The sequence below is a fragment of the Anticarsia gemmatalis genome, chromosome 7, assembly GCF_050436995.1.
Source record: "Anticarsia gemmatalis isolate Benzon Research Colony breed Stoneville strain chromosome 7, ilAntGemm2 primary, whole genome shotgun sequence".
NCBI lineage: Eukaryota > Metazoa > Arthropoda > Insecta > Lepidoptera > Erebidae > Anticarsia > Anticarsia gemmatalis.
In genome coordinates, this window is record NC_134751.1 from 2,454,578 (window position 1) to 2,475,760 (window position 21,183).

A 21,183-nucleotide genomic window follows, 5' to 3' on the forward strand; every position below is an offset into this window, starting at 1 on the left:
ACGTACAAGTTATGAAAATTAAGTTTTTGTTCAATATCCTTAAGATGCCCTCTACAAACAAATTTGAAACACTCAATTTCCTAAGAAAAAGTTTAATAAGAAAAAAGACATTACAAAAAACTTATAGTAAATGAGAATAATTGCAGGGAAATAGAAATGAAATTTATTAACTTCATCATTTGTGTGGGTAAAATATTACCACGTGAATAAAAAAGAAATAAATATATTATTATATTATCTCTTACTCTCTTTGATTTATTTGGAAGAAAGGTCAAATATAAATAAAATTATACATTATTAACACGGAAATACCTATGTAAATATCAAATAACACCACTTGCATCGATTCATACCAACTTTTAAAATATAAATCATACTAAAGATCCTTTTAACTTTGTTTTATGAAGAACAACAGTAACGTATCTAATCTGTGTACACAATACTGTCCATATTAATAAGGCCAGAGATTGTTCTATTTATTATATTAGTTGTTTATTGGTCTTTATCTGTAGAGGTAAAAATATGTTTGAAGTTAAAATCGTATTTGGTCTAATATCTTCGTCCATGTAAAAACCAAAAACCTAAAGTACAATTCTATACAAGCGCCTGGCAATTTTCTCTGAGCATCAAGTTGTAACGACGTAATGGTATTATTTGTATTGCTTCTGCTTATCAATAGTTTTAAAGAAGCCTTGTAAAGTACAAGTACAATAGTTTATATCCGTGTCGGTGTTTATAAACATTTCATGTTTATTCTAGATTCAGAAATAGTAATTGTCGAATTCACACCGTCTTACTTAATGTTATCTCTATATCTAAATATTCTCTTAACGATTTTTGGACATAATGTCATCTCCTCGATGCAGTTAAAACAAATGAATAGGTAAAAGAAAAAGATCAAATTTTTAAAAATAATTTATTTTCCTATCTTTCTCCCATAGATATAAATACACAAATACATACAATACATTTATTTTAGTCCATAACTAAGTCTTTAGTTACTTGAATTGACGCGCAAAGCAATAGATAATTAATTTAAAAATACAATTAATTATTTGTTACGATGCAAAAATATATAGATATTTATTTATTTACAAAATACAAGCTTAATCTAAAGTTAAATAACAAAAATACAAAATTGAGTCCGAAGAATTATTATTTTAAGTAAGTTGTAATCAAATTGAGTGGCAGTTATCGATTAATTAATTTTACAAAAAATATTTTACAAGTAAACGTCAAGCGATTGTCAAATTTTACAATTGTCAAGATAAAATTTTAAAAATATTACAGTGTAGATATTACAAAACATCTCGAAATAAAAATTAAAGTTTATAAAATGATATAAAATTGTAAAATTTTGCAAAATGTATTCGGTTTTTGTGTTAAAATTGACAATTGTAAAATCTGTAATTTATTTACTACTACAATACCCGATCCTTTCTTAAGTTATACTACTTAATAAGATTACAATCTAGAGGCAGTGAGAAGCTAAACGGCTTGGTTATCGCAAATTAAAACATCCCCAGTTTTTGACACCAGTCAGGTTCGTTAGTTACATTAGTAAGTTAATTTTACAATAAAAAAAATAGTATATACAAAAGAAAAAAATAAAAATCAAATATGTAATAAGTTGTTTCATTTATTTTCGTTATAATTTAGTGCAGAGAGCAAATTTTATTGCTACATTAATAATCTTCTTAAAAATTAACAAGAATTAATTTTTCGAAATATTTTGGACAGTTTACCTACTAATGAAACCTGACTTTTAAGACCCGAATCTGTCACAATTTTCTGAACCATCTACTGCATGTGGGCCCATATATGGTATTGCAAAAAATGGGTTCAATCGTTTCGTTATTTTAATTAGAAACAAAACGACATCAACAATACAATATATGGGCCTCTGCAGTAGAGGGTTAGAATGTTTAGCAGACATTTTATTTTAAATAAATAAATAAAAGCTGAAGAATGTAGAAGCGAGTAACAAGCACGTGCTAATGGCACATGTTAGGCTTAAGATTACAGAGAGACTTATAACTAATTTTATTCGTCGGGCTACAATATCAACGAAAACGCTTTGTCATATTCGATACGACAAACGGTTTTCATTCCTATAATATTTAATTATTATAAAAATTTATTATACATAATGTATTTTAAAAATTTGTAAAAATAAATTTGAGAATTTGTAATTTAATTTGAGTATTTGATAAATGTCAATGAATTATATTCGCCAGTTTTACAGGCTCGGAAATTTGAAGTAATATTTAATATTATTTCACGAAGCGTTAAGTTTAAGATATTAAATATTTTAAATTCTATAAAAAAGTTTTGAAGCTACCAGTTGTTCCCTATAAACGCTAAGCGTATATTTGAAGAAAGTAATATTTTCTCAAATCTGTCACAGAGTATATTTCATATAAAAGTTTTACCCTACAATTTGTTATGGAAATAGAGAGATAATTATTAAGCATTTAAATAATACAAACTAAGATAGTGCTAACATCACATTGTTTGCCTAAGTCTAGATTCAGACGTTTAGGTCGCAAACCTAAAGATGACGTCGCTCATATTTGCAAAATATTATTTTACAAGTGACATTATATACGATTCATAGCAATTGATTGAAAACGTTCTACACCTCTGCCTAGGAACTTTCAAAGAATCAAGTTCTATAGAAACATCACGTGGGTAATTGTAACATAGATTTAGTTTCAGCCTACAGAAATAACTCTATAAGAATTATTGAGGTGAATATAACAATTTTAATTTTACAAATGCATGTATTACAAATGCATTTTAAACTTACATTCAAAATTGTTTCCTATATTTGTTACCCAGTATGCTTTATCCGTAGAGGACTTTGAACTTAACTACATTTTCAAATCAACACTATGAATAACACTTTTTAACCGACTATTTACATTTGAGCACTTCAACACATAGTGCGTACTATGACACTTTCGAAAAAGTTTCGAGTCCCTTGGAAACGAGTCCTGTAACACACGGTTATCCGGAACCACCGGAACCGTTCACGTAGACGTCCGTCGCCGCTCGCTGGCCGGCCCGGATCACGCTCTGGACCGTCTGGGCAGCACCCTGGAAATTCAGATAAATGACTTTAAAATATAGTTTTGTCCATTATCAGGTGATACAGACGAAATAGATCACTTTTTTATAAAGAGGTTTTTTTCTAAATTGTTGGTTTTTGATTTGTGGGAACTAGTAAATACTAGACTTGTAAAAAGTAAAAATAAAACTCAATGTTAAAAAAGTTGTAAAAATTATGTAAAAGTTATTATTATTTTTGTGTGAATTATTAATATGATCATAAGAAATGTTTTGTGATGATACTATTATTAGGTATAATATGTATGTTAACGAAAAGTTATTTTGGTCTGTAAGTTATTTCGACACAGCTTACGATGAATTTTCAAACATTTTTCGTTTCCAAAACCAATCTGAAAAAGTCTAAAAAACTATAAAATAATACTAAAAGTTAAACACAAACAAAAGGCTAAAAATATTTTTTTCTAAAATAAATACACATTAAGTATACAAAAATATTTAAAAGTTACTCTTACAAAAAAGTTACTCTTACAAATATTTTAATGGTACAATTTTGAAAAGACACGTCACAATACACTGCTGACATTTATGATCTTTTAAAATTTTCATAACATATTATTTACCTGTATCGCAGCTCCAAGGAACTGCGAGAATGCTCTGGTAACATTAATAGCTGCTGACACAAGCTGCCCCCTGCCGGGCGCCTGCTCTGCTGCCACAGACCGTGGCGGCTCCAGCGGTATCTATATATGAGCGAACTTTGTTAGCTATTAGGTATTACATGTAGATGGTAAGAATGGTAATGCTTAGGCGGTGAGCTGTGCTGGGTTTGATATTTTGTGTAAAGAAATAAACGTTTTTATTAATGAGCTAGTGATTGCAAGAATGTAAGGAATTATAAAATTTGACAACTTTTATACGGTTTTTAACGGTTAATAGATACAGTTCATCATATCAGGTAGAAGATGTCCACTGTTGGTCAAAAGCCTGCTTCATTGAGTTCAACAATGAGCATAAGACATGATTAGGAAATTGTAATAATAATATGTCCATGGAAGATTTACACAAAATATCAAACAGTATAAGTTTCGTGCAGTGTTTTTGATTGTGAGTGAAAAAGTGAAATTTTATGTGTGAAATGTAAGTGGAAATATAAGAACACAGATAGAAGGAACATAAAAAAGACATAAAATATTATACATAATTACATATTATACACATTTTTTACAAATAATACAAGTAGTGAAAAGGATAATGTAAGTGATATTGTTAGTCAAAAACATGCTAAAAATTTGTAAATATTTTTCTGTACAAAGTTATTATTCTTACATTTACAAATTATGTGTACAAATTTTCAAATTAAGTATTAAATTCATCAGTAATTTTAATAGGCAGGCTTTAGCAAAATTATTGCAATTTAGAATAATTAATAATTTAGTTTAATGTTTAAGCCAATCGTTTATTTATTTACTCACCAGACGTATATTTTACACTGCACATACACTTTTACTTATTTACATTTTTTACACAATTTATTTTACAAAACAAAAAATCCCCAGCTGAGTATTTTTATCTACAAAAAAACTACACATGTGTTATCTACGTGGAATAAATTACAAACACTGGGATGTAACCAAATCCCTTGGACAATGGTTATGGGAGTGACATGTTATGTGGCGATGAATGACGCCAAGGGATCAGGAATTATACAAGACCTCATGAAACAAAAATTAAACACCTGATAGTAGAGCCACGTTTTCTTATTATAATATTCAATGCCTTCATAAAGTCTAGTACATATTTTTCAAAGGTTTCATTATATACAACGTGTTCAAATGGAATGAACGTGTCAATGGGTAAAACATACACATAATTACAAACACACACAAACATTTAAATTAAAACACTTTATTATACAAAAAACGCGCTGCTTTACGGCACAATGTTTATGTACAAGCCAATGAAGCCAATATTTAATAAATAATTTAACTAGGAAAACGTAAATGTTACAAAAGAAAAAATCTAAGTACAAAATTAAAATTATCTTAATCATTTCTCACTATATACATCCGACCCGATCGCCAGTACTATACAAACTATACAACGCCAGACTTAGATTAAATAGGAACAAGTTCAAAACGAAATCTCAAAATTTTCAGTAGAAAAATTGGTTAAAGTTATTTAATCTAAAGTCTGTACCCAACACCTCATCCCCAATCACATAATTTTAGTAGTAACGATGCGAAACCCACTCTATTCGCTGGTCTATCGTCAGCATTGCCAACGAACGGGCCAGAGCCGAGCCAGCTGGCTCTGTTGCCCGTCGTCGACGACGATACTGAAGGTCTGGCGGAGGGCGCGGGCGCTGGAGCGGGTGCCGGCCGTCTGTTAGGCCTTGGCGCTCCCGCACCCGGTGCAGTCTCTCTCCATTGCTGCCAAAGCCATGCTAGGCCGTCCAAGATCGGCCTCCGTGGTGCTGGCGGTGGTGGCGGCGGAGTCGTCGTCGTCGTCCGCCTCGCTTTCGGCGTCACTACCACTTGGTTGAGTAAAGCCTACGAGGTTATAGTTAATTCTAGAGTTCTAACGATAAGTACATATTACATGAAGATTTATCAGTCAAAGGCATGAAACATGAAAAGACAGATGACAAAGAACGAAATAATGGTGCAGAAAGCGGAGTGAAGTTACGAGTTTGATTGCATGTGTGAAAATTCAAGTGTTAGGATATATAAAATATTAATAAATATCTATGACTTTGGATGAAAATATGTTTCTTCCGAAGTTGTATTAGAGGAAGAAAGAAAAGTTAGACTAACAGCGAGTCGAAGTTGCTCATCCAAAGAACTTGCCGTGGTGGGGCCGAACCCTTGCTCCTTCAGCAACGCGGCGAGCAATGCGTCGTTGCTCTTTCCATACTCGGTACTCAGAGATATAGGCGCTCGCGTCGCTTCGGACACCATTCCCGTCTGCTGTTGTACCAGTTTCTTTAGAGTTTCGTCGGCCGATTGTCCTGAAACGTGACATGCATTGTTTTGTTACCAAAACGATTAAATACTCATACACGTTTAAGATCGAGGTTGAATAATCTTCTAGTGTCAGCTGTGACATAATATAAACAAAAATATTCGGCTGACAAGATAATATGTCAAACTTTGTAGTAAAATATCTAATGATCAATTTATTTGTTGTGATTTTATTTCTATGACCAAAACATAAACCAACCTTATACATGATAAAGGCAATAAAACATAAGATTTAATTTTGTGCAACATAACAGTGTCATGGTACTTTACCTGTGATAGTAAGTTTACTCTTTTGCGTCGTAGTCTCCTGTACACCCTGCAATTTGATCAAAGTTTGTAACAACTCCTTATCATCTTGAACACTCTTCAGATCATCCTTAACAGCTATTTTTGCACCATAAGGCAAGGCTGTTGTAGGGACGTTAGTATTACTAACTCCCTTGTTAACAAAAGGTTTCGGCGTTAGCGGATCAAAAGGTTCATTCAACGGCGATGGCGAAGCTAGCAGATTTGAAAGTAGTTTCAAATCATCATTGACACCGTTTGGTAGGTTTGGACTCACATTTGTTGGGTTCACAATGTCTGGAGGTAATGTGGGTAAATTGAATTTGGACGGATCTTGTCCAGTGGCTTTGATAAGAGCTTGAAGAAGTTTAGTGTCTTCCTGGAATTGTTTGATGTCAGCTTCTATGGCTGGGTCTATTGTTGTAGTGATCCTTTGCGTTGTTGTTGGGCGTGGTGTTGTTGTTGTGGTAGTAGTAGTAGTAGTCGTTGTTGTTGTTGTTGTTTGTCTGGTAGTAGTTGTTGGCCTAGTAGTGGTAGGTCTGTTCGTTGTCGGTATCAAATTGTTTGCACTGACGGCTATGTTTTTCCCAGTCCGTATGGTGTCAGGCTTTCCTGTTTGTATCTCATTAAGGCTCCTTTCAACGGCTAGTGCAATGATTCGGTTAGCGAGAGCTGCCTCAGGATCTTCGTTTTTAGGATTTGTTTTTAATACAGTTTTCTGGAAATAGAAAGTGTAGGGTAATTAATAAATAATTTACCAATCAATTTAAAATCTTCACAAACTAAAATAATCAACGCATTACAATTTTAATGTTTAACTTCTTCACGTCCTATTGCTATTAATATCCATTAAGGCACTACTCATAATAAGAGTACAGGTGACAATGCCTAATGTATGTACATAAATATGTACATTCAACGCTACCGAAAAATATAAATGAAAATACACAACAACTTTTCAGTGCTAACTTACCAGATTTTGCAAGAAAGCCAGATCCTCTTCAACTGAGAATGTCGACGAGCTTGGTATTTCAGTAGTGGACGTGAAACCAGGCGCACGACGACCCGTCAGTGTTGTTGGTGCACTCCTGATCGTTGTTGTCGGCTGTCTTCTCTGGTTGAAGGGTTGGAACGTAGTTGAAATTCGCACATTCTCAGTAGTGGGCTGTAACGTAGGGGTAACAGTTCTAGGAGCAAATGTCTTAAACACCGGACCATTAGTCGTAGTATACACAGGCCTAACGTTCAAAGGAGTCGTTGGATTCGACCCTACGGACGTCGTTTGAGGATTAGAGGCTATCCTCACATTCGAAGTTACACCAGATACTATCGGAATATTCAAATTAGCCGGATTTTGACCAGTAGCCTGTAACAGAGCCTGCAAGAATTTCGTATCTTCTTGGAATTGTTTGAGATCGTCCTCAATTGATTGTGTTGTTGTCGGTCTATTTGTTGTTGTTGGTTTGGCTGTTGTTGTTGTTGGTCTAACTGTTGTTGTGGTGGTTGTTGTTGGTATAGTAGTAGTTTGTGTTGTTGTGGGGGTTCTAATCGTTGTTAGACTATCTAATGAGGGAAGGTTTAGTGAAGCGGGGTTTTGCCCAGTTGCTGCCAATAGCGCCTGTAATAATTTAGTGTCTTCTTCAAACTGTTTGATATCTTCTTCGATAGACCGTGTTGTTGTTGGCCGTTGAGTTGTTGTAACTCTTGGTTTGCCGAGATTGGCTAGAGATAACGTAGTAGGATTGTTCAGATTTGTGAATAGTGCTTGCAACAATTTTGCCGGATCGTTTTGTTGAGTTGTCGTAGGCGCCCTTGTTGTAGTAGGTCTTGTTGTTGTGGTTGTTGGCATAGGGGTAGTTGTTGGTTGAACAGTTGTTGTAAAATCTCCGGTCAACAGAGGATTTAAGTTCAAATTCAGTGATTTAGGATCTCGGCCTGTCGCTTGTAGTAATGTTTGGAGTAGTTGCACATCCTCTTGGTATCTCTTTAACTCTTCTTGTAGACTTAGGGTTGTTTGAAGAGTGGTTGTGGGAGCCTGAGTAGTTGTTGGCGCTTGTGTAGTAGTTGTGGCAGCTGTTGTAGTTGTTGGCGCTGGAGTCGTCGTGGTCGTCGTTGTTGTTGTTGGCGCCGGAGTTGTTGTAGTAGTCGTAGTTGTTGTTGTTGTCGGCTCTGTTGTCGTAGTTGTTGGCGCTTGAGTAGTGGTTGTTGTTGGAGGCAATGTTGTTGCCTCCGGTGTCGTCGTAGCCACAGTCGTGACAGGAGCATTCGTGAATGCAGATGATACTACAGTTGTCTCTGGTACAACACTTGTTGTAATTTGAGATGTGGTTGTAGCCGCTGCAGTAGTTTCCTGTGTTTGTAACTGTGGTGTTTGAGTATTCATTTCAGTCACTGTTGTCGCTGTTACTATCTGTACATCATTCGTTGTAGGAGGTGTTTTTGTTGAAGCCAGTTTCAATACATTTGTGTTCTGTGGTTGTACCATTATCTCATCTATCGGTATGAATTTGAATACCGCATTTCCATCACCTTCCCCTGGCTTTTCCGTTCGTATTTGTTTTGTCTGTAATTCATTTTGTTGATGTTAAAAATCTTGTCGTTATAATGTCCAGAAAGTATTGCTTCAAGCGAGTATCTACTTCATTGCAGTATGTGACTAAATAGCCGTGGAAACCTTCACCACTTACCTTCTTAAAGAATAAAAGAAGAGATCAAATTACTATACGTTATAATACCAAGTCCAAGTTTAGTGTTATAGTTGCGTATGAAAATGTGTGATAAATTATAGTGAAAATTAGTAACCGTTGTTATAAAAGAAATAATATATAAATAAGGAAACGTCTATATAAATAATATAATTATACCTCCGGATCAATATCCAGTGTTAATATTCTTGGTTCGCGAGTAGAGCTCGTCATTTCTGATATGACCATCTCCTGTTTAGCGGCCGAAGATATACTATTAAGCAGAATCTCATCAATAGAAGGTAGCATTGTAGTTGTGCGTAAACTCAATACATGCGAGGCAGTGCTTTTTTCTGGCATATTTGTGGTAGTTATACCGTTACTGCTTTTAATATTAAGTGCCGATGTAGATATCTGCAATTACGAAATAAAATGTTACCGCCTTGCGAAGTTATGAGAAGCGGTTATAGTGCATGCATGCAGAGCTTACGACAGGTACCCGGCGACCGAACCGCATGCCCCGACCGCTCCAGAGACAATGCGGCTGCCAGTGAAGAAGTGAAACAAAGCACCAAGCGGAGCGTTCAAGCTAAACAACATAAAGTCAATACCATCGTTTGTTGGTTATTTACAGTGTCGTTGGTTAATCTTTCCGTTCCGTTATTTGATGTGTCTGTGGTTGTCACAGTATTAGTGGATACTCGGATGGGGTTAGACTGCGGTCTGACTATGGCCGGATTATTATGGATGGGGCTGTATGGATTTCTTAGACTCGATGGGCTTATTGGTAGTATGTCAATTTTTTGCATGACTCGTGGCACTCTAGTCCCGTTCGGGAATTTACGTATTACTGTGTTATTGGGTAGCACACCGTAAACGATGTATGGACTCGCTTCTGTTAATGTTTCCAATATGTCATCGTTAGGATCCTTACGTACCACTGTATTGTTTGGTAAGATTCCGAATATAACGTAATCTTTTTTCGGAATAGTTGGTGTTCCGACGCTCAAAGTACTAACTGTTGTTTGTGTATTGGTATCGGGAGCATCGGTGGTGGTGATGTCTGTGTCGACAGTAGTCGTTTCAGTATTCTGTTGTGTCGTTGTCTCGATGTTAGGAGCTGCTGTGGTGCTCTCTGCGGTCTCTGTGCTAGCAGGTGTAGTGGTAGCTGTGCCATCTTGGAGTCGACTTAATATTTCTACTTGTTGACCATCCGTTGTGGGTATGGAAGTGGTACTTGGGCCGTCATTGGATGTTACACTAGCCTCAGTAGTAGTTACTGTAGTGCCAGAAGACGTACCCGCTGTACTTGTGACTTCATTGGAACCAGAGGAACGAGAGGATATTGTAGTAATGGTCTCAGTTGTAGAGGGTACATCACTATTCGTGACTGTACTTGCCGCAGTGGCTGTTGTTGTAAGACCAAAATCAAATTTTCCGCTCGTGGTTGTTTCAAAGGTGTTGGTGGAGAGAGGATTAACAACAAAGGATTGGGTGGTCATAGGAGAGGTAGGTTCAAGGTCTCGAGTCGTCACAGTTTCAGTCGAAGCAATCATAGTGTTCATAATATTGGTCAAACGTTCAGACAAGTGTAAATTGTCAGATGGACTAACGAAGTCCGTCAGTGGTGGTGCGGTTGCCAATTCGTCATTGTGTTGTCGTATAAGGTCTTCGATCATTTTCAAAACTTTAGCTTTTTTAGATAATACCCATAATTGTAATGGAGATATCTTATTAGGATCTTGCAACTCAGTATCACGCGGCTGTGATACTGGAGAGAACAAGAGGGATAAAGGATTCGCGATTGGTGTAGTTGGTAGTTTTGGAGGTTTATCAATATCACTGGCAGTAAAACCAAGAGTTGGGAAGTTTGTGAAAGGTAAGGGAACATTGTTAGTAGAGTCAATAGACAATCTGTCATTTACATTATCTACATCTAATAATCCTATATCCAAGAAGGCAGGTAACGCAGCCGTGGTAATTGCTGGTGTAGTAGTAGGTACAGCTGCAGAACTAGAGCGCTCGGAGCTGGCGGCTGTATTTACAGTAGTGACAGCTGGCGTGACCTGACTGTTAGACATAGATCGGGTGCTCTCAGTAACTCCCAGTGTAACAGGGCTATTTACATTAGCGGGGCTCTGTGTAACACTCAGGGGAACATTACTATTTTCTACAGTGATATTTACATTATTGTCAGTAGCTACACTTTGAAGGGCATTATTGGACTCTATACCGTCAATATCAATATTCGCTGTGTCCTTAATGTCCTCCAAACTGTAAGGTGTCGTGTTCGGGATGGAATCAGCATTGTCAAGTGCAGTCGCAAGTCCATCTAAAGCTCGAGGTATTAACGTTTTTAAGATCTTTTCCATATCTACAGTATTTAATTTCGATCTACTATTCTCATCCATATTTTCAATAATATCTTTAATATTATTAGATAACATGCTAGTTAGTTCAGAAGATACTAAATTGTTATTGGACAACAAAAGATCAGACACTTTGTTATATACCATTTGCGGGCTGTCAGTCGATCCCTGAGTTGGTGTAGATGCAGTCGTGGGTTTGTCTGTTGGCGTTTCTGTATCAGAGTACAATACTCGTATAGCGAATGGTTTCCTGGCGGAAACGGGAGTGGTGGGAGTGGGAGCGGGTGTGGGAGATGGTGTATTCACAGGAGTTGCATTTCCGTCTTCAGTGTTTAGTGACTGTGTAACAGTTCCCCCGACCAAAATACTGTTAATCACATTTGGTGTCTGAACAGTGGGCTGTACAGATTTAGTAGTAGTGCTTACATCGGCGTTCGTCGATATAAATGTGTCCTGACTCGCTAAGCCTCTGACACTATTTACATGAATGTTGTTACTCACGCCGTCGAGTACTTGTTTAACATCTGTATTAAGAGGTTGTATTTTCGTTACTTCGGTTGTTGACGATATTCGTGGTCTGGGTGTGGACGTGAGTATTTCAGCTAGAGCATCGAATATAGATACTGTAACTGATGGCGAGTGGTGTGACGCCTCAACGTTCATCACGTGTGACGGCTTCACCAGACTCTCGGACAGTCTTAAGTCTGCCGAGGACAGTGTCCTTCGTGTCTGAGTAAAGGATATAGCGTTCAGGTCTGGCCCTAATTGTATTTCTTCTCCCTCTACCTGAAATAAGAAGTAATCTCACCCATATAAATAGAAAAATAGATGTTGTCGTGTAAAATTGTAAAGTTTGAAAGGAAACTGTTGTACGAAATGAAAATCCCGAGTAGGAACTCGTGCAAAGACCAAAGCCTCTTTATGATTGTTGGATTTGAGATAGTGGTAGTAAGGTACGTCCAGATGTTAGTATTAAAATGAAAATTAGCCATAAATGATGTTATGTATTATGCATTAAAACAAGATGTAACATGTATACAATTTTTAATGTCTTATATTAAGTTAGTGAATGCTATGCTACATGTACGTACATTAGTTTGAAAAGTTATTGCATAAAGATGATGTGATATGAAACATCTCAACGCAATCACTTTGCAGATGTAAGTAAAGATTTTCGTTTTAAAGAGATCCAATAACAAAATATGAAATTAAAATTAAAATGAACTTATTAAATCCACAAAAATAAATGCCCTTAAACTCTACATATCTCTTTAAAACTAAATCAAATCCATTTACAACAGGGTGAATGAGATGAGCAATGAACGTGACAATGATGTTGTTAACTATATGATTCCATTAACCAGTTCAATGGATGATTCATGAATGTATGGCGTTGTATTCAGTCTTGACATCGACTCGGTAGTGTAAGTGTCTCCTTCGAACAAGTTAGGCTCTTCTACCGACTTTGTCAACAGGTGATCAGTGACGTAGAATTTCAGCCAAGCCTTTAAGAAATTTCTTATTATTAATGTCACATGTTTTGCACCAAATGGAGCAAAGATGATAGTTTAATGAAATGCCAATTATGATAGTTATTTCATGTATCATTTAAAAATAACCCCAAACATACATAAACAGTATAATATAATGATGATAATGATAATTTTGAATGCAGCGATCAATGATTGTTATTGTGATACCTTACCGCCAATTCAATAAAGGGGCTTTGACAATAAAAATACTTGTGTGATTTGTTAATATTTCACGGGGGTATTAATTTTGAAAAACATGTTTCTACGTGTTGGGTTAGTTGTGGTATCATGTTACTTACAGTTGATGGTGTAATGGTAGGTACAGTGGGTTTGTAAAATGGTTTATCTAGATACGAAGCTCTGTATTTAGAACTGAACCTACTCTTAGATTTTTCTGGTTCAGGCGTTATCTGTAAAATTTTGTTTTGACGATAAAAATACACGAAACAAACTTCAGTGGACTGGATATAATGAAGAATAGAAAAAAGTACTTACCCCATTGTTTGAGGCCTCGGTCGTCTTAGAAAAGGATTCGCTGAATTTTCTTACGCTTCTTTCACGTGGTTTAGGACTAGTTATGGGAACATCATTGCCAAGATTTGATTTGACTCGATTACGTCCATATTTCCTTGTTTGAAGATTTCTGACCGGAGGGAAGGCGGTAGACGAAGCTTTTTCTTTTTCAATGTTGCTTGTTGAATTCTGATCTTTGTAGTTTGCGTGATATTTGTATCTGTCGGACTCTTGTTTTGTTGACACTGTTGGTGAAATAGTAACAACAGGAAGATTTTCTGATTCTTCAGCAGTATTGACAACTTCATTACTTGTAGCATTTTCCAGAGACTCTTTGCTGGTGACTGATATTAAGAACATGTGATTATCTTTGTTTTCAGGTTGCGTATCAATTCTTATTGCTTCGCCTTCTTCAGAATTATTCAATAATGCAAAAACGACTGGACTGTCAACAGTCTCTTCAGATTTTTTGCTCACAACCTCAACGACTTCTTCTTTAGGAGCTTCTGTTGTAGATGAAACTTCATTTTTGTTTACATTATTTTTTGCCCTTTTATAGTAAGAAGTTCTTGGTAGAATTGTCAGTTGTGAAATGTTCAATCCATTATCCATTCTATCATTTTCTGACGCCGTGGTTTCAGTGCTACTAACAGCGTTTTGTTCGGGTTTGCCTTTAAACTTTCTTGAGTAAAATGGTGGTCGAACTAAAGGTTTTTTCAACGCACTACTGGGTTCTATTGGTTTACTTTTGACGACTTCAGATTTTGGTGATTCGGTTGTTGAAGCTTTAAATTTTCTGTTGTACTTGAAGGAAGGTTTTTCTGAGTTCAGAGAGGGACTGGCCGTTGAAGACGGAGAGAAAGAAGACTTTCGATTTCTAGGAGTATAAGTGCCTCGTGGTCTGTACTCCGAAGGTTTCGGCTTTGATATCTCTGGCGCTACGGTCGTCTCAACAATTTTATTTTCCTCCTTGTTTTCATTATTTGACTCTTCCGCCGCTTGCTTATTGCGCAACTGTGAATTATATGGGCAGTGTTAGTTTTGTTGATTTAATTTGATCAATAATATACATAAAGGAATGTAAGCTTACTTAAATTTGTAGTGAGTACTTTGTGCGTTCGAAATAAATTTGGAATAAATATGTAACAAGTGATTAATGGAATAGAATGAAAATAGATGAGTTTTGGTGAGTGTAGAAATTTAGTAAGAGAAACTGATGAGATATAGGTATGTAAGCTAATTGGATGTTCCCCTTTTAGACGCGTAAAAGGTGTTTACCCTTGAGTATTTGTTTGTGCCAGGCCCAGTTAGTGTTGATTGTGATGATGCGGAGTACGTTTTGTAAACTTTTTGTGATGCTTTCAGTGACAAACTCTCGCTGGTTGGAGAGCTCGCCTGTGTCTGAAAATTGGTATTACTTTTTAACAAAATAAAAAATTGTTTTAAAAGCCATTCTCAGAAACGGAATGAAGTGTTATATTTTATGCTGCCTTCATGCAAAGACAGGTTGCTGTAAAAAATAGAGTATGATTGTTGTCCTGTAATCATTTTAATAATACGAGAATCAAACAACGTTTGAAAACACATTTTAATTTGTTGATATATGTATATCAGATCAATAATTGTGTAGTATGCTTTCAAAATTTGAATGACGCTGATGATACAATGTTAGGAAAAGTGTCTACCGTTTATTATAGAAGAGGAAAGGACTATTTACAATGGAGTTAGTTAATGAAACTCCTCCGATAAAAATATACAAAATAAGGTTTAATATCTTACAGTACTATAAAAAAAGAAATATTAATCATATGGGTTATTTTAGATTCAGCATTTGCTGTTTTATATGTAAGGGTTGATTCATAATATCATGAATATGTTTGAATAATAAACCAAAAATTCTCACCGACGCATTCTTAGCTTGAATCAATGCCTTAAAACTGGCTGGATAGTTATCATCATCACTTATTTCTTCTGAAACTTTTTTAGCTTTTGGCAGAGACACAGTTGGTCTGAAGTTCACTTTTCCTCTAGCCAATGGACGTCTTACAACCTTCGTCACCTTAACAGTGGTTGTCTTAGCTCTGTTCGGTTCTGTACTGTGTTGGACGATAGTTTCTACGACGACTGGACCGGTAGATTGAGTTTCCTGCTGACTAGTAATACTCTCTTTCTTCTGACTAGACTTTATAATTTCGTTAGCGGTTACAAGACCTTCGCCTGTTAAATTGGTATCAGTTTCCGATGGCCGAGTCCTATATCTCAATTTTCTTGAATTCCTCAGGTCAGCCGCAGTTCTTGCAGTGGTTGGCGCCTTTTCTACTGCGGATAGTGTGTTGGAAGTTCCTGAGACCGCAAGATCCAGTGATCTAGCGTTTGTTCGTGTATTGATACGTCCTCGAGACCTTTTAGGTGCTACGCTTTCAGTTGAAGTGGGAGGTGTTACAGGATTTCTGCGTCTGTAAGTAGTAGCCGTCGGTTGTTCTTTAGGAATTTTAGTAATATCATCGAGGTTAGAATTGATTACTTCGATTTTGCTCTCGTCGATAGTCGGTGATGTTAGTTCAATGGGAGCTGGAGTGGCTGTCGCTGAAGTGGCCGTCGCTTGAGTGGGCCGTCTGCTGCTGGCTCTAGACCTACTTCGGATGGCTGTCTCCCTAGTTAGTGTGGTTTCCCTGTTAGAATCATTATCAGCCGGTTGGCTCCGCGTTCGAGTTCTTCTCGAATCGAATCGTTCGCTGCTTGGACTTGTTAGTGGTTGTGCTGGAGCAGAAGGGGGAGCTTCTGGCCTAGTTCTCGTCCTTGTCCGGACGACATCTCTTGACCTCTGCTGGGGTTCAGCTGGGGTCTCTTCACGTCTTCTAGAGCCCCTCGACCTGAATGTCGATTGCGCGGCATCTGGTCCAGAAGCGGTTACACTGTTGCTGTCTGGAGCTGATGGTACCGCCAACCTTCTACTTGTTCTTGTTACGCCTTCCGCCTGGAACAAAGAAAATAATACTATTAGACAAATTCAAGAACTTCATCAAATATTGAGATCTTTTGTCAGCTTCATCGAGTAAGAAAAACATAATCAATCACAACTTGACCAGACATGTGATGTTGTATATTAACTGTTAAAATTGTCCGTAAAAGGGGTTACGTTATTCAGATAGTGCGACAATAAAAAGTGTTTAGTAGCCTGTTCTTCGTGTTCACAATACAGTTTAGTATATGATTACATAGTGCGAGAGTAATTAACAAAACAATAAATAACATCACATGAGATAACAGATGTTAACGTGCAACTGACCATTTAATAGACGTAATAAGCGAAAGTAATATCAATTATGGACGCGTAACATGTAATGAGTAGCGCTGAAATGGAAAGTGCCATCTTCAACAATGCATTATGAAATCATGAACAAAGAAAGTTTGAACAATACTGGACGGTTTGAGAGCGGTCATTGGAACGGATCATTCAGTAATGTGACATAACATGCTGTTTATTACACTTGGAAGCATATGAATGGAGATTATGCGATTTTATTTGTTGTTGCTAATTATGTATGTTTTTATTTTTGTGTGGAAGTTAACTGCCATAACGTTTGTTCGTTTTGTAAGATTTTTAAGTACAAGGTCTTATTTGCATCTGCTTTAAATTCAACTTAAAATGTAGTTAAGGAATTCAAATTCAAAACGGAACTAATTACTAGTTGTTTTACCATTGTAAAATAACTAGTAAAAACTTAAATATAATTTGCGACAGTCAAGTTATTACCAGGATTTAAAAAGTTCAATCAAGTTTGCTTTCGTTACTTAAAAAGTAGTACATACTTTAAGATCAGGATACACTATAGTGGTTAACTAATTCAGTATCAAAAAATAATTAACAAAGTTAGCGCAGCGCTTAGCTTCGCTATATCTAATTTAGATCTAATGCCTACTTTAAGACCTAACCTTCAACCAGTCATCAGCGGGTCATTTTTCATTCTATTGTAAAGAACGAGACATTATCAAACGTGATTGCTAATTTTACAAACGATGTCATTACTATACAAATATATCAACTTACAAGGAACAAAAAATTACAAATTGCTTGATATACGAAGCATGTTTTTAGGGTCCCGTACCCAAAGGATAAGTACCCTATTTTTATTATATCACACATGTTGTTCTACCAAGAGTAACTGTCAAGAGTCAATCCACTAGAACTTATTGTACCTATTGCACCTATGATCATGGTTTCAGTTCGGGTTAAAAAAAAATAATAAATTACATACTGCTTATTTTTAAAATACTTGATAAGGTTAGTCAGGTTTTAAAATTCCATTTTAGAAAAGAGAGCGCTATCTATCAAATTTCATAGTGCTTAATCACCTGTTATCATTCATTTATTTATAAGATCGAAACAGGTGTGCCAATAAGCTTTCACTTAACAGCAGAATATTATCACACGCTTAAATAGGTATATGCTTGATGTATTTGAAACGGGTTCAAGATAACGCTTATATAAAGGTAGGACCTCATTAGAAAATTAACTTGTAACGCGCTTACGCTAGCTTATGTCTTAATGTTAAATACATGCGAGAATTCTTATGCAGAGTATTAAATATGTAAGATTTGTACCTCATTTAATTATCACTAGTATTTATTGGTTTAAACTATGATTCATGCTATAGATGCATATGACTCACTAATTTATATTATTATTTGACAAGCTCTATCAAATCTGAATTCTTGAATGAAAAAGCGCGATATGTTGAGTTTTCCCGGTTCAGCAAAACCTACATTCGACTATCAGAGGAGTAATTTTTTGCTGGTACCAACTATCGACAACCGGTCAGCTGTTAACAAATTTGGTACAAAAATTACATTTGCAATTAATAAATGTCAAACTTTCGATTACTGGACAATACAGACTGTGGAAAATTGCGCTACTATCCAACTATTTGTTACAAATACCCCCACAGATCAGTATCAACCTTTGGCCTCCGTTATCAAAGTGAGAGGTAGCACATGTGACTTTATCCGTAAGACTTATTTAGGGCTACTTGAACACGTGTGGCCTAGCACTTAGTATCAAAGTTAGTATCATTCATTATTATGTACGCCTTAAGTTAATGTTGTCATTTATGATTTTAATCTTGTTTTAATTAATGAGTTCATATTCTGAACTATTAATTTATACAAAAGGGTTGCTTGCCGTTGTTTTACTGTCCATTCATTTAAAATTGTAACTACTAATGTAAACTAGAAAGATGTGTGATACAATGGTTGATATAATAATGGTAAGTTGGCTGTATCTCCTAACTTTTAAACTCTCGCGTTGCATGTTTACTATATAATAGGATACAGGAATCAACGCGAACACGCATTTTACCTTTGGCTGTATCTATTGTTGATAGTATGGGGAGTTGTGTTTCTATATTAATTGCATGTACAAGGTAATTATACTGTTTGAAATGTAGATACCCCACAATAAGCTAGCTAGCACTATTATGCAACAATAGGCTTTATAACATGACAGAAACCTGTTTACTATTAGGAAATAAAATCTGCATTGCAAAAACTGTAACATTAATTTTGACGTCAAATATTGTTTGCGAACTATATTATTTATAGTTTCCACAGAAGTAAAAGGGCTTAAAAGCTTTACATTTCAACGCAATTATCGACGTATCAATTTTTTCCACATCAGCAATAAAGTAATATTTCTCAAATATCTGTATCGATAACCTTGAGCTACCGAACAGTCGCAGGTTCGACTCACGACCGAATATCTGGCGTTACTCCACAGCACGACAATACGTTTGTGTGACAGCGTTTAAGTTATAGAGAACCTTACATATACGTGGTTTTAGATGTGATAATGGAATTATGGGATGGTGCTTTGATTAGGTGGTATTGTCGTCATTGATTGAAGGGCTAAAATAATTGTTGTATGAGGCATAGTTGAACTTTATGATCATCGTCTCTATTTTTGTAAAGTTTAATGAAGTTGGATGAAAAGATAACTATTGAACAGTAAAATTACTACCACAAGCCAAGCCATTTAAAAAATAATCCTTTCGAAGTCCATAAAATGCTAGGAAATTTACAGCTTAAAAAAATACTATTGCTAATTTGCATTGGGCATCTTGTGCCAAAACGTCAAGAAGAACATGTTAAGGAATATAATATATTTAACTTATTTTTTGTGTGATACGAGTTAATACGTCAACCAACACTAAATTTCAAAAGTCATGAATCAGCAATATTGTAACTATAGCGACCAAGTCACAAGTGTACAAACCACTTTATCCAAACAAGGTCAGTATCTATGTGTAACAGATCTTATATTCGATTATTTGAAGTGAACAATAAACGCAGGGCGCGACTCGATATCGAACTGTTTAATGCGACAGTAATGCGATAACTATACAGTCGAGACGGTAAATTTATTTATGAGGTGAATAATTTTGTTGTTCATTTATCCTTAAAGTTTGTTCGGAATGGCTTAGTTTTAAACGCGTTTTAAAGAAGAAAATGATTGACGTCGAAGAAAGTGGGCTTTTTGCTTACAGAAGGTTGAATGAAGCTACACATGACGAAGGTGATGATAGTAAAAATACTGCTTTTAAACATTGCATATTGTGCATTTTGTAAGCAAAGAGTCTACATTAGATTTGATTTGGTCATGTGAAATATTCCGAAAGTTCTGATTTACTGTGTTGCGCAGTGTTTTGTACTTTTCACTCTTATACAGTTTTCAATTGATTGCAAGTGACAAAAAACTGTGCAAGTAATCTGAGCTTTCACTGCTTGCAACTCTACTATGTGTCATGATTCACCAAAGATAGAAACCTTACCTTTACCTTCAACAGAAATACCAGTAGAATATTAACCAAAATTATCACAACCAAAAAACAATAAGACATAAACGACTAAATAACTATTCATAAAAAACCCCACCTGTCAAATGCAACTTGATATAATTGAACTTTAACTATTCGCCCTCCCCCCTCCCTCCGTCTCACCTTACTCTGCGCACGCGCCGCCTATTGTTCTAACAAGTGATTAATCAAATGTTATAGTGGTACGTATACATTAGAACTATTATTTGTACCTAATGAGACGTCGTGATTATTTTTTGGGTGTACGAAATGTTTTTAGAAAAAGTTGATAAAAAATGATCTGAGAACTTGGTGCTAATTAACAGGAAATCTTAGAGGTTTTATTTTTCTACTAGCTGACCCGCGCAACTTCGCTTGCGTCACCTAAGAGAATGAATCAAAATTTTCCCCGTTTTTGTAACATTTTTCGTTGCTACTCCGCTCCTAATGACCGTAGCGTGATGTTATATAGCCTATAGCCTTCCTCGATAAATGGGCTATCTAACACTGAAAGAATTTTTCAAATCGGACCAGTAGTTCCTGAGATTAGCGCGTTCAAACAAACAAACAAACAAACTCTTCAGCTTTATTATATTAGTATAGATAATATATGCTGTGATGAATCCGGATATTTATGTACAAAGTCAAAACATCAAAAACTTGAAATATTTAAGGAATTGTAGTAAACCAATATGTTCTTAAACAATGATCTAAAGCTCTTTTAAAGGTACCAAAAAGCTTTCAAGCTGCCTTTGCGTCATATAAAATAAATAATATCGAACCAAAAGTTCTACAACGTATAAATCGTATGTGTATTCACCTTAACATCATGTGTGACTATTTTTTCCGCTCCATAC

The 21,183-nt window shown here is 35.8% G+C and overlaps 2 protein-coding genes across 18 annotated transcripts in view; both read right to left on the reverse strand.

The window, feature by feature from the left end:
- Positions 1-902: 902 nt before the first annotated feature.
- The window catches only part of LOC142974273 (uncharacterized), a 126,532-nt gene continuing 106,251 nt past the window's right edge, over positions 903-21,183 (reverse strand). For 2 of the 17 annotated variants that reach the window (XM_076116480.1, XM_076116481.1), the window contains exons 4-16: positions 15,379-16,452; positions 14,754-14,876; positions 13,458-14,489; positions 13,262-13,372; positions 12,792-12,935; positions 11,575-12,216; positions 9,242-9,475; positions 7,351-8,940; positions 6,363-7,095; positions 5,886-6,079; positions 5,322-5,621; positions 3,693-3,812; positions 903-3,099 (exon numbers count right to left, since the gene is read on the reverse strand). In XM_076116480.1, coding sequence (XP_075972595.1) covers positions 3,010-3,099; positions 3,693-3,812; positions 5,322-5,621; positions 5,886-6,079; positions 6,363-7,095; positions 7,351-8,940; positions 9,242-9,475; positions 11,575-12,216; positions 12,792-12,935; positions 13,262-13,372; positions 13,458-14,489; positions 14,754-14,876; positions 15,379-16,452 — 6,387 coding nt within the window. In that variant the 3' untranslated portion in view covers positions 903-3,009. The remainder of the gene's footprint in view (positions 3,100-3,692; positions 3,813-5,321; positions 5,622-5,885; positions 6,080-6,362; positions 7,096-7,350; positions 8,941-9,241; positions 9,476-11,574; positions 12,217-12,791; positions 12,936-13,261; positions 13,373-13,457; positions 14,490-14,753; positions 14,877-15,378; positions 16,453-21,183) is intronic. The other 15 variants (XM_076116494.1, XM_076116486.1, XM_076116492.1 and 12 more) reach the window with 15 other exon arrangements.
- On the reverse strand, positions 9,482-11,563 carry LOC142974274 (uncharacterized). Its single transcript, XM_076116498.1, has one exon. The coding sequence runs from the start codon at positions 11,506-11,508 to the stop codon at positions 9,646-9,648; it is 1,863 nt and encodes a 620-aa protein (XP_075972613.1). The 5' UTR covers positions 11,509-11,563; the 3' UTR covers positions 9,482-9,645.